Here is a 16,233-nt window from a genome sequence, read left to right as displayed (position 1 = left end):
GTTTCATCGGATCGGTTCTACCCTCCCGAATGATACTTCCTGCACAACGGGGCCTAATCGTCAAAATCACCATTACATTCATTTGTGTATCTTTGCAATAAATATCTATTCTTACATCAAAACCGTCTCTCCTGATTGAAACACAAGTGTTGTCCAGGTGAGGTCTCAGTTTCCCAATTGATCTCACTGAAAAAACGTCAGTGTGTTAAGTGAGGGCAGAACAATTATGGCAGTAAAAAGGAGCATTTTTCAGAGTCAGATAAAATGAATACAATTAATAAAATGTGCATTTTTTACTTTTATTTTAATGAACATTATGCATATTCATTTTAACAAGATTCTGCAGGTACTGTATTCAAATGTTACAGTCTAAATTAGACATTCAGTGACATTTGATCTGCACTTAAGGGGAGATGAATCCATGTGCGTTCCTAGACTCATCAAAAGATTGTCTTTTTATCAGTCCCACCGGCATAAACTCTGAAAGTAGTCTTTTGGAAGAAGTGAAGAGCAAATCATTCAATTGTAGTAAGAACAGATTTCATGCAGATCTCAAATTCAAACAGAATGTATTCCATGAGATAGTCAACCTTCAGGTCAAATGTAAACAAAAGAAAATAAATTAACATTATACAACGTGTTTTTGTATATCTAGACAGTATCATTATTATATGGCCTCTCTTTGACACTAAACGTTGGCAAAATTAGAGAACAGTTGTACAAAGGAGGATGTAAATAAATCAAATATCATTGCTGAATGTTTTGGCTGTTTACCAAGTGAGGATTTCTTTTCTCACAGCTCAGTCCCTGAATAACTCGACACACACTGTGATCACGGTAACCCCCCCAGAGGATTGACTGCCATAGATATAATCTGCAGTGTCCTTCATTATTTCATTTTGAAAAATACATTTGACTTCAACTTCTTACCCTCAACCACTCCCATAAAATTCAACCTTTCAACCTGCCTGATTTGTATCACATGACGTGCAAAGGTGTGCTTTAGTAAAATAACTCATCTCAAGGAAAACAAATTAGAACATTATTTTCAGAGGAGAACAAATATCACATTTTGGCAATAGATACAAAAATGTCTAGATGATAATATCTGGGCGACGTATTTCCAAGTGTGCCTCCATTGCTTTAAGATTAAGATGGACTTTTATTAATCCCTCGTGGGGAAATTGTTTCTCTGCATTTGACACATCCTAGTGTTAGGAACAGTGTGCTGCCATTTTGAACGGCGCCCGGGAGCAGTGTGGGGAACGGTGCCTTGCTCAGGGACACCTCGGTAGCACTTGGTCTTGCCGGGACTTGAACTGGTGACCTTCCAGTTGCCAAGCCAAGTCCCTATCGACTTCGCCACCACCATGTCTTTCTTGTCAATCTTTCCCTATGTTCGTGACTATGAAGATCATGCAATTATCCACCTTGAGCGTTGTTGAAAAGTTGTTAGTTGGTGGCATAGTTGTGACACTTGACATAAAACCAGAAAGAAGTTAGATATTTAATATAACAAGCAGGATACTTATCATGACAAAAAGGGGCAAATGCAGTCCTCCATTTCCCTAGAACACGCAGTTATTGGGCAAATAGAGGCAGCCACGTTGGATTTACCAAACGTAGTCAGTGGTTGCAGTATCACCTGTTGATGATTGCAAGCCTGTGAGATGTCAAAGCTCATGAAAAAACCCAAGCAGAGAGACATGGATGATCTTTGAGCTTGAAATAACAGTTAGGTCCTATGACATTGTCATATTTAAAATATCTACTATAGTCTTGATGTTCATGAATATTTAAGAATGTGTATAATTATAACCGCTTTTATTTCTAATCCTCTCTGAACAAATACTTTATATACATGTCATCTGTCATATATAAAGTAAATATAAACAACTTGTTTTCTACTCAAGATGCGTTATTATATTCCAAACATAAACCATGGTACATGTATATGGTTGAAGTGGCACTCCTGTGCTTTTGCAGGCATGGTACGTGTCACAGGTGAAGTGATGTGAGATAAAGTGCATTCAGATGGAGCATTTAGACACTGCCCAGGTGTCAGTCCTCTTCATCACTCCAGAAGGCATCTTCTTCGTCAAGATCCACACCTTGGAAGAGTCTGCAACAGGTAAACAAACAACACGTCAACCAATGTGTCTGTGTACAGTAAGTATCCGTGACTACTTCCCTGGTGCTGTGTACAAAACAATAGTAGAAAGAAGGTTACTCACTGGTTGTAACAGGGTGAATTTGGGTTGTTAAAGTGGCTGTAAGGGTTGACTTTGCTGAGGATGCCCAGACACAGCCAACAGAAGTATTGTCTACACGAGGTACAGGTCATCTTATTACAGCCATCATCTTTCTAGAAAGACACAAAGACAAGGCATTAGCAACAGAGGGATGAACAAACAGCAGTAAACAACAGTAAGTGAAACAATCTGAGTCTGAACATGGGGATTTAAGGGACAGTGTGGTCTGGATAGACATATTTTTTGAAGTAAAGCAAAGGTAGGGAATACACATTTGAGAAGCACTTTTTATTGTATATTTGCGATTAATCCCTATGGTATTTAAATATCAAATGCTCTGACAAAAGAAAATCAGTTAGATCTTTCTAAACAAAAGCTAGCTTATTTACTAAAACCATTTGTACCAGAGCTATGCATCAAGCACTGGCAGCAGATATCATTTTGAAAACATTTTTTGAACAAATTCTTGCAGCCGGTGTATAATTAAGCAATAGCTCACGACAGGCCGTGGTATATGCTCATTATATCACAGATACGGGGCGTGGTTCGGCCCGACGCGAAGCGGAGGGTCGACAACCTTTTTGAAGGTTGTCGACCTAAAGCTATTGCTTTTATAAAACGGTTACCAAGTGTGGCAATATGAAAGAAAAATACACACTCTAATTTAAATAGTTTTTATTACTAAATAATGATGTTCTAAATAAAATAGTCCCTTCGTTACCTTCTGCACGAAACATAGTGCGAGGTGGTTGCTATGCAACAACATTAACAGCTAGCGAACATATTAGACAGAGAGCGTTGATCCATTATTTGGCTATTTATTTACATTAATGTGTATGTTGCCGTTTATTGTGCACCCTCTGAAAAACTGTCCAGCATCAGTAGCATGGCTTACGAGGTTACTTGTATAGGTTGAGGTTGTTCTAGGTAGGCTGTTGCTTGGCGTGGTGAGAATATTGCTCCACTTTCTCCGGTCCCCGAGATTTGGCTTCCCGTAGCTCTGGAGAGAGCTTTCGCACCTGTGGCCACTAACGCTCATCATGTCTCTGCTTTGTTTCAAGACCCGCATCAGAAAGCTTTTGAATGGTGGTACTTCTCCAGTTGGTCTACCTGCTCTTCACGTAGCTCTGCATGTCGTCGTTTAGGTGCTTTTTTTCCCTGGAGATAGGCTTCCTCAATCCACTCCTCCATAGTAAGACCCCCCCGGAGGTCGAAGTTAATCTTAAATGTTTCCATCTTATGCTTTGTAAGTTTATTTCGTAACGGAAGAAATGTAAATATATTTATAAAACTGACAAGTCAAATCAAGCAATCTGATTGGTCTACATGTATAGTGTTTTTGCGGACCTTTTTGATTACAGATTTGAAAACATCGTTGCTTGCTTTAAAAGTAGCACAATTCATTATGTCAAACCTTGGAAAGTATCTAGATATCCCTGCCCTAATGCCAAAGGAACTGCACACTGAATATGTTTTGCCGTTTGATGTCTATGTCTGGACCGCTGCGTAAAAAGGAGGGTTTCTGCCCCGTTACTTCTCCGCTGCTTTCTTGCTCCAGTTTGAAAAGCATGCTTTTCAGCCCAACGGTATACTGTTTTTCTCAGACGCGGAGAGATACTGACTTGTTGTGAAAAGTAACTTACAATTCTACCCGTGGTATACGCTCAGTATATCACGGCTAAGAACCAATCAGATTGCTTGATTTGACTTGTCCGTTTTATAATGTTAAGTAAAGAAAATGTTTCATATTAAAAGCAGTGAACACTGACCCCTGGCGATAACGTCAAAGCCTGTTTTAAGTGCACTGAACAGCAGGAGGAGCTACCTGTATGTTGGTTCCACAGCGAGGGCAGCCTTTGCAGTTCTCATTGAGCCAGTCTCTGCTAAAGGACTCTTCCACTGCTTTCTGGATCACCCTCTTCCCAAAGCGCTGCTCCATGAATTTCTGCCCCGCAGGTGTGGCTGACAGGTATTCATCTCTGAGGTTACGTAATTCATCTGTGGATCAAGGCAGAAAACAGGGACAGGAACTCAGAGTTGGGATTGAGAAAATGTGATACTCATTGATTCTTCTTTAAAAAAATATTATGGAACCTAAAAACCAAAAGTTATTCACAATGTATCGACCCACTGTATATGTATGGATTTTTATTGTGTGCTTAGCTTTAAAAACTAAACACCAAATCTGCAGTGTTAGTTCTGCGTCAATTGTTAGTTACTTAGTAGTAGTTTTCCAAGCCCACAGTATTAACTGTATTTCAAATACATGGGGGCTTAATTACAATTTGTCTTCAACTAAAATGTTGTCTTCCAACGATTATGAAAAACAAGACAATTGCTTTTTATCATTTGTATTATAGTTGAATTATATTCAAAGTTCAAGGAAACTGTTTCTACAGTCAAGTAGCAATCTTGTTGGATAAGCCAACCTGTTGCTTAAGTCCTTTATAAACTTTTGTTGTGAAGCAAACCTGTTTTTAGTGACCTCACCTGCAGGGAGTTTACAGTGGGAGAGACCATGATAGCCCATCTTGCACAGTGTACAAAAGGCATACTGGCAGGCTGAGCAAATGGCCATGGTTGAGTCTGGCTCCACCATGACCGCCGTGCCGCAGGACTGACGGGGACAGTACACCACGTCGGCCATGAGGTCCAGGCTGGACTGCAGCAGTAAGCGGTCATACCGGGCAAACAGCTCTTCATCCACCAGCTGCTTCACCTGAGAGAGCACAGATCAGAATTCCTTTATTTGTCCATTAGAGGGGACATTTACATTATATCAGCAAAGAGACAGGCATGATAGAGACAAAATAAAGCAGTATCAAAACAGTATTTAGTAAAGTGAACAGTATTTAGAAAAGTGAGAACACATATTAAAACATTTAAATATAATAATGGCACATTTCTAGAAAAAAAAGTATATAGCGGCATTGTAAAAAATAGCAAAAATAAAAGTTGAAACAAGAAGAAAGAAATAAAGTAGCTGCAGTATGACAGTAGCAAATACTAAATTACCTATTTTAAATTATATAGTGCACAGTTTTATGTTACAATAGTGTTGTCACAGGTGAAATGGTTTATTACAAAAGATGTAGGCTTAATGTATTCCTCTGAAAAAAATGTATTCAACTGTAAACTAACCTTTGAACTATAAACAAAGACAGTCACATACAAATATGTTTCTACTTTACCGTCTCTTACCTGCGACGGTGTTGCTATGGAGGTACATTTGGGCTCAGGGCAGTTAAGGCACTGAACGTTGCCGTCCCGTATTTGGATCTGGAAGTATTCGGTCATGCAGGACTTGCAGTAGACATGTTGGCACTCTTTAAAGCAGATGCAGTGTGAGCCCATCTTCTCTACAAAGCAGATTCCACAGCCGAACACCTTGCTGTCAAACACCCTCTGGCGCTGCTCCTCGTCAAAGTCCAGGAGCTGAGGTAGGAGGTCGGCACGCGGGTCCATCGACAGAACGGCCCGCGGGTCCAGGTGAGAAGACAGGAACAACTGTGCTTCACACTTTTCCTTCTTCACTTCTCTTTTCTTCTCTTCAGCGTTTTCAGAAAGACTGCCACCTTGCGTCAGAGCTGAACAAAAATGATACAAAAGACCAACACGTTTTTAGAAAGTTGCATTGTTTTGAAAGAACCAAAGGGTAATTACAGATTACCTAATAAGTAAAAATAATAAATACAATTTACTTAAAATAACAAAAATAAATACATTTGGCAGGAACTGTAAACAGCTTATCTACAGAATAGCAGAAGAGCATATATTTGATCTACTTTTAAAATATATTCTTGTATAAGGAATGTTTAGCTAATGCAGATGTATCACACACAAGCAAATTAGTGTAGCAAAATGTATCTGTACCTGTAGCTGCTTGGTCATTCTTCCTGCGCTCACTACATGCCTTACTTCCTCCCTTGATGAATTCAAGAGGAGACTGGATGCCCAGGAAGTCCAGAGCCTCTTCTTTGAGGAACTGGATCCATGTGAAAAGAATCACACAGCCTTCGTTCTCCTCCCACAGCTCATCCAGGCGTCTGCACAGAGCGCTCATCTAAGGAGGTACAATGGAAAAGGAGAAGAAACATCAATGTATGGTAAGACATGACAAAAAAAGAAAAAAACTTAATTCATCTTAGTTTATTCTCAATAATAATCATTTACAAATCCTTCGATGCAAGTGTGGGTCATCTTTTATGCAGTGAAGAATGATGTAAGCCACCATGAGTGTTACCTGTGCTCTGGTCATCCATTTAGAGCTGAGGGTGAAGACCGGCGAGGACGTGGATGGATAGAATGCAGGAAGCTCAAAGTTGAGCACCAAAGGAGGTAAGAAGCAGACATTATGTTCGGTTTGCTTCTCTCCTGCAACACAAGAGATTGGGTTACATTGAGACAAATAAATACATGTTCCTATAATAAGAAGATAATCTATCTATCTTGGCTACTTGACTCACTAACAGCTGTACCTTTGAAAATAACTTTGAAATCAGCAGGGAGCTCTAGACAGAGTTGGATTTCCCCCCCCTGTGCAGACTCCGCCTGGTGGAACTCCTCCTCATCGTAGATACTTGCTAAAGCAAGCAGCTCATCCTCCTGTGCTTCCTTGTCCTCAGACATTTACATTCCTGCAATAAAAAACATGTGGGATATTATTTATTAATATATAAAAAAGCAACAAAAGAATATAGCAATAGCCAAACAACAAGACATCAAACCCACAGCCAGCTGACATAAATACCATCCCATCCCGGACACAAACTGTTTGTCCCGCTCCCGTCTGGTGGGAGCCCATCAGGAAGAAAACCTCTCACAACATGAACAGCTTCTTCCCTTCCACCACTAGCCTCAATAACAAGGCACGGGACCCCTACTGACACCAGCCCACCCCACAAACATTATGCATTACAGTAAAATGTTTTAGATCTAAAACATTTTAGAACTCAAAGATCTAAAACATTTTCTATATACACAAAAAAAACATTTATCTCAAATATTGTTCACAAATCTGAAAAAATCTGTGATAGTGAGCACTTCTCCTTTGCCGAGATAATCCATCCCACCTCACAGGTGTGGCATATCAAGATGCTGATTAGACAGCATGATTATTGCACAGGTGTGCCTTAGGCTGGCCACAATAAAAGGCCACTCTAAAAATGTTCAGTTTAATCACACAGCACAATGCCACAGATGTCGCAAGTTTTGAGGGAGCGTGCAATTGGCATGCTGACAGCAGGAATGTCCACCAGAGCAGTTGCCTAGTGATGGCGAGATGAAGCCTTATGAAGCTTTCCAGCCAATTGGTTCACAAAAGGGTTCATCTCATGAGGCTTCATCATGGGCTTCATTTGAACACAAACCCCCTGTTGGTCAAAGTGTGTAAAACAGGCAGATTGGACATCTCAACAGTGTGCTCTATCTATCTCATACCGAGTTCCCAATGAGTAAAGCCTTAGAATAACTCTAAACAACGAACATTAAATCATATGTTCATGTTAACAATATTGTTTTTATTCCAGTTGAATGATTGTGATTGAAAAGCCTAAGGAGGCTGGTAAACATTGCAAAGAGGGATTTGTATTCCTTAATAATATTCGTAAACTTAACCATGTTGTAGCCTGAGAAAGGCTAAACCATATCAAAAAATACATTTATTAACTACATTATCTCATTTAGCTGTAGCTAAAAAAGACGTATTGTTCAGTCGTTGAACCAGGGACCCTGCGGATGTGAGTCAACTGCTTTCCAGCTGAGCCACAGCACACACTGAATCTCCCTGAAAACACTGGAGCATATTTATTCCTGTATTTATTCATGTTTTTATTCCAACATTTATTTATGCTTGTATCTATTTATACTTATGACATGTTCCGACCTCGATATGAGTGAGGGTCTGAGCTCTCTTGATTCCATCGTGTCACCGGGCCCGGGTACAGGAGGGGTAATATGATTCTTAGTAGAGATGTCCCGATCCGATCACGTGATCGGAGCCGATCACGTGATTTTCAAAAGATTGGGGATCGGGAGAAAAAAATCGGGGATCGGGATTTTTTTTTTTTTTTTTATATAATTTTTTTTTTATTATTTAATGTTACAAAACAAAAATGACCATGTTCACGTCTTAAAGTCATCCTGAGGACTTAGTTTTGGTTTAAAATTACACAACATTATGTATGTGTTGCTTTCTTTGGGCTTGTTTTCATAGACCCGGTTGCTTATTTCTCTGAAATCTGGCAACAGAGTGGGCGCAGTGTCTAATAGTAGCAGTAAGCTAACGAGAGGCTACGTTCAGCTGGTGACTCGGGAGTCGGGACAGAGAAAATGTCAGGAGTTTGGAAGTATTATAAAATTGAAAGCGAAGGCAGTGTAACAGCCAGATGCAATGTTTGCAAGGCAGAGGTTCCGCGTGGTGGAAAGAACAGAGCTACGTTCAACACGACCAATCTAATACGCTACCTGAGAAACAAACAACAACAACAACACGGCGAGTACACAGCGGCCACTCAGGTAACGGCACTGAAACAACCGACACTTTCAGAGACTTTTAAAAAGGAAAGAGAAACTGCCCCAGAACGGTGAAAAGGCCAACACAATAACAGCCAAGATAGCTGAATTCATCGCGTTGGATGACCAGCCGTTATCTGTTACCTTTTTTTTCTCTTAATGCATTGCATAAAGATCGGATCGGGAAAAATCGGTATCGGCAGATTGTCAAAATCAAATGATCGGAATGGGATCGGGAGCAAAAAAAGGTGATCGGGACATCCCTAATTCTTAGTATACATCCATGGGTATTATGAGCGTTGTGGTTCAACGGTTCAACCGATCTCAATCGCTTCCTGAAGCAGTCACGTGGTATCGACAGGCAGCGAGGCTTCGTTTGTCATCGATGACGTCACTGGCCCAAAACGATACAAGCCCCGATACAAGCTTCACAAAAAGCTTCGGGGATTACTCGACACAAGCTCCAAAGCCTCGGCGCAATACGTAACATCACTACTGTTGCCCGTGAATTGAATGTTCATTTCTCTACCATAAGCCGTCTCCAAAGGCGTTTCAGAGAATTTGGCAGTACATCCAACCGGCCTCACAACCGCAGACCACGTGTAACCACACCAGCCCAGGACCTCCAAATCCAGCATGTTCACCTCCACGATCGTCTGAGACTAGCCACTCGGACAGCTGCTGCAACAATCGGTTTGCATAACCAAAGAATTTCTGCACAAACTGTCAGAAACCGTCTCAGGGAAGCTCATCTGCATGCTCGTCGTCCTCATCGGGGTCTCGACCTGACTCCGGTTCGTCGTCGTTAGCGACTTGAGAGGGCAAATGCTCACATTCGATGGCGTCTGGCACGTTGGAGAGGTGTTCTCTTCACGGATGAATCCCGGTTTTCACTGTTCAGGGCAGATGGCAGACAGCGTGTGTGGCGTCGTGTGGGTGAGCGGTTTTCTGATGTCAATGTTGTGAATCGAGTGGCCCATGGTGGTGGTGGAGTTATGGTATGGACAGGCGTATGTTATGGACGACGAACACAGGTGCATTTTATTGATGGCATTGTGAATGCACAGAGATACCGTGATGAGATCCTGAGGCCCATTGTTGTGCCATTCATCCACGACCATCACCTCATGTTGCAGCATGATAATGCACGGCCCCATGTTGCAAGGATCTGTACACAATTCCTGGAGGCTGAAAACATCCCAGATCTTGCATGGCCAGCATACTTACCGGACATGTCACCCGTTGAGCATGTTTGGGATGCTCTGGATCGGCGTATACGACAGCGTGTTCCAGTTCCTGCCAATATCCAGCAACTTCGCACAGCCATTGAAGAGGAGTGGACCAACATTCCACAGGCCACAATCAACAACCTGATCAACTCTATGCGAAGGAGATGTGTTGCACTGCGTGAGGCAAATGGTGGTCACACCAGATACTGACTGGTTTTCGGACCCCCCCAGACGCACGTTTCAGAGTGGCCTTTTATTGTGGCCAGCCTAAGGCACACTTGTGCAATAGTCATGCTGTCTAATCAGCATCTTGATATGCCACACCTGTGAGGTGGGATGGATTATCTCGGCAAAGGAGAAGTGCTCATTATCACAGATTTTTTTCAGATTTGTGAACAATATTTGAGAGAAATGGTTATTTTGTGTATATAGAAAATGTTTTAGATCTTTGAGTTCATCTCATGAAAAATGGGAGCAAAAACAAAAGTGTTGCATTTATATTTTTGTTCAGTGTATATCCCTACCTCTCCACTTTAACTAACATACTGCAGTTTGTCGTATATTGTCTAATTCATTGTACTACGTTTTTTTTGGGATTATTTTGTATATTTATATTTGGTTTAAATACTTGTCTTTAGTTTTTTTTAAATGTTAAAAGTTTTTAATATACAAAAACATGTTTTACTTTCTCTTACAACTTATTTAATTATGTTTTTTTTTTATGTTTGAACCACCATACACCAAAGCTAATTATTCCTATGTATTCCTGTTCCTATAATTCCTATACGTGTAAAAACAGACCTGGCAACAAACTCGATTCTGAGTAAACTATACACTGTTAAACACCAGTTACTACTGTCATTACAAAATTAGCATTTATACCCTAACAAAATATATGTGTAAAGTCGTGTATTGATTAGTGAATGTAATGTTAGTTAACTACTGTTTACTCGTAGGTCTATAGATAGATATGCTATGTAGCTGTGTGCAAAGGTTGCAGCCTTTGTTGTTACGTAAGCTTTCCTTTGCTAACGTCAAGCTGTACTGTGCTCCAGAGTTAGCACGCTAGCAAGCGAAAGTAAACTTAAGCCATTAAAAAAGTCGTTGGCACTTATTGATAACTTAATACTCGTCTAAATGACACACAATAGCGTTTTTGACAGGGGCTAACTGGACAACTTAAAGCCAGTACACAGCTGAGTTGGCAGACTATGACAAAAGTTATCACTTGGTGTAAGCACTTAAGCTAGCCAACAAAAGTAAACGTTATCCATACTTTAGTATTACGTTTACGTGGTCGCCATTAAATGATAATATAATACTTGCATAAATAACAACGAGTGGGGGTGTTTACAGGGGTCAAACTTCTGCTTGGTTGGTGAACTAGGAACCAAACTAATTTAGCAGTAGGGACAAGCAATTAGCAAGCTAGCAGTGTTAGCTGATGTAAACAGAGTGACTATACCCACAGTCTGAGCTCGGCCCTGCTTTAATATTTCCTCTACGACAGCATCAAGCAATGGCAACTTCTGGGAAAACTACAATACATATATTACATGCGGTAAAACAGTCAGTATGTGGTTAATAACGCGTTTCTTACCTTGTCCGACCAAATACCAGTGACTCCTGCTACAGCTCTGACTGGACCATGACAGTATGGAGGCAGTGTGTCACAGCGCCGCCTGCAGGGTTAGTGCAGCACATTTGTATTTCATTCAAACTATGTTTTCATACTTATTCACACAAATATTTACTGTGCTTACTTATTTTACGAAACTTGACATTGTAGGGAATATCATTCATGTTTACACTATATTTCAACCATGCTTGTTCTTGAAAAGAGTGAAGACTGGGGTTATAATAATAACAATAATAGTAATAATAATAAATAATGATACTCACATCCCCCTTTAACAGAGGGAGATATATTTATTTTATTTGTTGTCAGTCCAAAATGTTGGGTTTTTAGTTTTAATTGAAACATACCCTACATTAATTATGAACTAGAGAATGCAATTCCTGAAGAAATTGCCAGTGGGAATGCTTTATGCTGAAAAGCTGATGCTAAACTGCTATGCTGAAATGTAATGTGTAAGAAGAAAGTGAAGAATTTAGTTTGAAATGATACATGAACACTGGGGGCTTGAATGTGTGATGAGAGAAGAAAAGAAAGTAAAAAGGCTTGGAAAAGCAGCAGAATATTTGAACTGCAAACTTCTGAACTAACTTGATGGCGAATGATCTGTCGCCATGCCAACGGCATTTGATGACACCCCATAATACGCTTAGATGCGTTGATGGCTGCACAGACAAAACTGTCCCGTAGATGTCTTCACGGCTGGACTGTTAGCACATGTGAAGTTTGAGCACTTTTTGAAAATGTTCATAGGAGTTATAGCGACATCATGTTTTATGGCGAGGGATGCGTTTCCATGGAAACGGCATAAGGTGAGATCTCAGATTTGGCATAGAGCTGTTGAGGCATGGACCAGTGATATACAAGTGAAGATTGGGGGACGATTGGACCTTGTCGATTGGACTTACAGCGACATCATGTTTCATGGCGAGTGGTCTGTAGTGTCGCCATGGCAACAACATTTGATGACACCCCATAATACGCTTAGATGCGTTGATGGCTCCATCCTTACCAAACCTGTGAAGTTTTGGAGCGTTTGGAGTATATTCACTGAAGTTATGAGAAAACCGTGTTTCAAGGCGAGCATTGTGTTGCCATGGCAACAGCATTTGAAGAAATCTCAAAACTGTCCCGTAGATGTCTTCACGGCTGGACAGTTGAAGTCTGCTGCATGTCAGTTGGAGTGATGACATCATCGTGTTCCATGACACAGGTGTTTCTATTTGAGCTAACGAGGTGTGCAGAGATCACATGTTTCCATTGTTCTGAATGAGAGATAAACCTCTTACATGTGAACGTTTTGTGGAAGAACCGTAACATATCTGTGAAATTTCAAAACGTGAAGCATGTCAAGGAAGTTGAGTATCTGAAGTGTAATTTTTGTATAGTTTCGGGTTAATAATGTGGCCTTTTTGGCAGTTTAACTAAAGGTGTGCGGCTGGGTCATTTTTTTTATAGGGTGCCATTTGGACTTCACAAGTTGGGTGAAATAAATAGTTGATTTACCTACTTTTTTATGTTCTATTCTATAAAGGACATATCTAATTTGCTAAAAAACATGTTGGTCAAGCTCAGGCACCTAAATCTTTATATATATATAGATATATTAACAACACATGACACCCGGGATATGTCCACCCTGTTAAGGACATACACATAACTGCTTAAATGAGTTTTCAGTGCATTCTTACAATTAAAGTGACTTTTTAACAAGAGTTGTATGTCCCTAACTCTAATTAGATATATATTTCATACCCAATTAGTTTTAAGTAGTATATATTGAGAAAAACAAGTGTAGATTATGACAACGTGGCATATTTTTCCACTGTTTTTCATGAGAAAACTTAAATACAATAAGAATTACGAAAAATTTCTAGAATATATAATCAACCTCTCTCATTTCTTTATAAAAGTACAAATATACACTTGATATTTGATATTTTCATTAAACTATGCTAGAAAAATACCAACATAACAGGGTGGACATACGTCTAACAGGGTGGACACCAGTGGAAGTCTGTCAGGGCCTTCAGGACCTTCTCTCCAGGCCCTATAATTTTAAAGTGTAATTTTTTAAAGTGTACATTTTTGTAACTCGTTGAGTAATTCTCGCTGAAATCGATGTGGATTAAGCACTCGTTGGCTTTCCCGTAGCTGTCTGTAAGCACTGTATTGCCACCTGATGTTAAAAAGGTGCTTACGGAATTTGAATAGATTCTCTTGAAATTTGCTGACCAGGTCTGATTCAGTGCTCTGGACCTCTTTTTTAAGCGTAATGGTCTTCCTCTCTTCCTCACCTGTCCTTTCAGTAGACCATTATACAACTTGTACAATTTCCTCTGTGGCTGATTTAAGGTTTGGGTGAGTGGTGAGACAGCACTCTACACAATCACCATAGGCGCAAGCTTTCATTTATGTGGCACAGACAGTGCGGTCAACCATCTCCTCAATATTCTTGGAGACGACAATCCCATGGCTGTAGAGGGTGTCAGCCATGAACTGGAGGTTTTCATGGGTTTTACACTGGCACGTGGCCCGATCAGCATCAGTAGGGGCCACAACCCAAAATGGCCGACATGCACAAAAAAGACAAAAGACGTTGTCTGAGTTTTCGGATCCACATTTCCTGTGAAGGTTCTTGAGTGTGTCAGAAAGCAGTCGCTTCTGCATCTTCTTCTTCCTCACTGTGATGGTCTGCTTGCGCCCAGTTGTCATACGACTCACGTCATCACGAAAGAAAGAAGGTATGGATAGGCTACTGGCTTTACTTTCTAGACTCCTTGAACTCTTCTTCCTCTGAAAAGTATTAAGGTCTGCATCCCTGTCGAACATCCCCCTCTTCTTGGAGAATCCAAGAGCCCTGAATGCAAATGACTGCAGTCTGTACTTTTTTAATAGCCTACCACGTGCCACTTTGGCTATTGTTTGCTTCACCCTTTCTCTTCTTGAGGCTTTGTATGTTTGAGCTATGTTTGAGCTATGTCCGCAACTAGGGCAGACTGAATAAGGCTCTTACGAACATGTGGAGAAACCCTCTGATCATGTAGCATCCTATTCACCAATGCACGTGGGGATGAGGAGCTTTTCTTACACCGTAAAAATCTTTTTTTATACTTTTCTTTCTTTCTTATCTCTCTATCCAGCTTGGCCTTTAAAAAGGCTAGCTCATGTTGGAGTCTTCTCCTTCCATTTCTTGCCCTCTTTTCCCCTTGAAGGCGCTGCCTAAACACAAACACACACACAGCGAAAGCAAACATAATAAGTCCTTATAAACAGCTCAAAAAGTGTTAAAAACTGTGTATTGTGTTCCATATGCCGAGTACATTTCCTATAAACTTGCACTAACCTTGAAGGCCCTGGTTCTGGTTCTGACTGACTCTCGGGAGTTGCAGGGGGAGTGCTGAGGGAATCCCTGGCTCTGGAAACGTTGGCCCTCGCGGCTTTCTTTGCCCCCCTCCATTTCTTCCTTTTTGCCCTTTTCTCCCTCTCACAGACCTCATTAATACCCATCTTTATGCCTTTCTCTCTGTCCCTCCTCCATTTCTCTCTCTCTTTTTCAAGGTATTGCTGTCTTCTCTCTGGGTCAGCATCACGGCGTGCTCTGTAGTACCGCTGTGATTCAGCTGCACTTATCAGGGGTGCCATTCCTATACAAATGCATGCCATTACTTTAAGTACTATACCTATAATCCTTGTGTACATAATATACTAGATAATATACCCATCAGTGTTTCCCTAGGATTTTTTGCAGCAGTTTGTGTTGTGCCTATAGATCTAATGGTGGTGATCATTTATTATATTATAAAAACAGTATTATAATGTTATAATTGTAATATAATAATATAACAATAAATAATATTAATATAATATTAACACATGTTGTAATAAGTAAACAATACTTAAATGTCCACCCTGTTAGGATGTTGTCCACCCTGTTAGTTGAATAAGCCTAACAGGGTGGACACTAACAGGGTGGACATTTTGAGCTAAAGTTAGCCTTTACCCTGCCTGTGTTAGCATATTTGCTAGCATGACCTTGGATACTTTATGAGGAATCAATCACTTTTTAAAGAAACTTTTTAAAATAATAGATTTCGATTAATATCCTTCATACTTAGGCCTAACAGGTTGGACATGTTATGTTCAAACACATCAAACAAAATTGACAGAAACATCCAAATCAGTTGTAAGAGCAGTAGAAACCCACACAGCTAACCTCAGTTGAATTTCCCACCTCTGGTGTCATCTAAGTTCATAGGTGTGATGTCACTGATAAATATGTATTTTTTTTAAAGGGACAGATACACAGCTCAACAGGGTGGACAGCGACCAGCGGGGACGAACATTAAACCTTATTTTTTTACTTTATTTTTTTACAATTTGAATAAAAACATCATTTGATTACATAGATTTTGACTAGTTAAATAAAATAATAACATATTTATAAATTAATTTGTTTTTAATAGCTATATTTTAGATCTAAGTTGAATGACCAGCAGTGGGGACATGGAAAAACTCCTCGATATCCCTTTAACCAAAGCTTTTAAAATAAAATAAAAAAACTTAGATGTGCATATCATTGTATTAATAATAAATTAACAAT

General features: G+C 40.1%; 1 protein-coding gene across 1 annotated transcript; it reads right to left on the bottom strand.

The window, feature by feature from the left end:
• Positions 1-280: 280 nt before the first annotated feature.
• Positions 281-11,668, bottom strand: rnf14 (ring finger protein 14). The gene is made up of 9 exons (XM_034099298.2): positions 11,595-11,668; positions 6,731-6,889; positions 6,496-6,626; positions 6,126-6,315; positions 5,454-5,839; positions 4,743-4,971; positions 4,078-4,250; positions 2,235-2,365; positions 281-2,122 (listed from the first exon to the last, which is right to left on the bottom strand). The coding sequence occupies exons 2-9, from the start codon at positions 6,879-6,881 to the stop codon at positions 2,062-2,064; spliced, it is 1,452 nt and encodes a 483-aa protein (XP_033955189.1). The 5' UTR covers positions 6,882-6,889; positions 11,595-11,668; the 3' UTR covers positions 281-2,061.
• Between the last annotated feature and the right edge of the window lie 4,565 nt (positions 11,669-16,233).

This window comes from Pseudochaenichthys georgianus, chromosome 14, assembly GCF_902827115.2.
Source record: "Pseudochaenichthys georgianus chromosome 14, fPseGeo1.2, whole genome shotgun sequence".
Taxonomy (NCBI): Eukaryota; Metazoa; Chordata; class Actinopteri; order Perciformes; family Channichthyidae; genus Pseudochaenichthys; species Pseudochaenichthys georgianus.
Note: the sequence above shows the minus strand (reverse complement) of the source record. Positions and strands in the feature narration are given on the sequence as shown.

Excerpts from the sequence above, each read along its gene's own strand:
- rnf14 (XM_034099298.2), bottom strand. The coding sequence starts at position 6,881 with ATGTCTGAGGACAAGGAAGCACAGGAGGATGAGCTGCTTGCTTTAGCA. Across the intron at positions 6,627-6,730 it reads TTTCAAAGTTATTTTCAAAG|GAGAGAAGCAAACCGAACAT; the intron begins GTACAGCTGTTA and ends CTTGTGTTGCAG. Across the intron at positions 2,366-4,077 it reads GCTGTGGAACCAACATACAG|AAAGATGATGGCTGTAATAA; the intron begins GTAGCTCCTCCT and ends GTGTCTTTCTAG.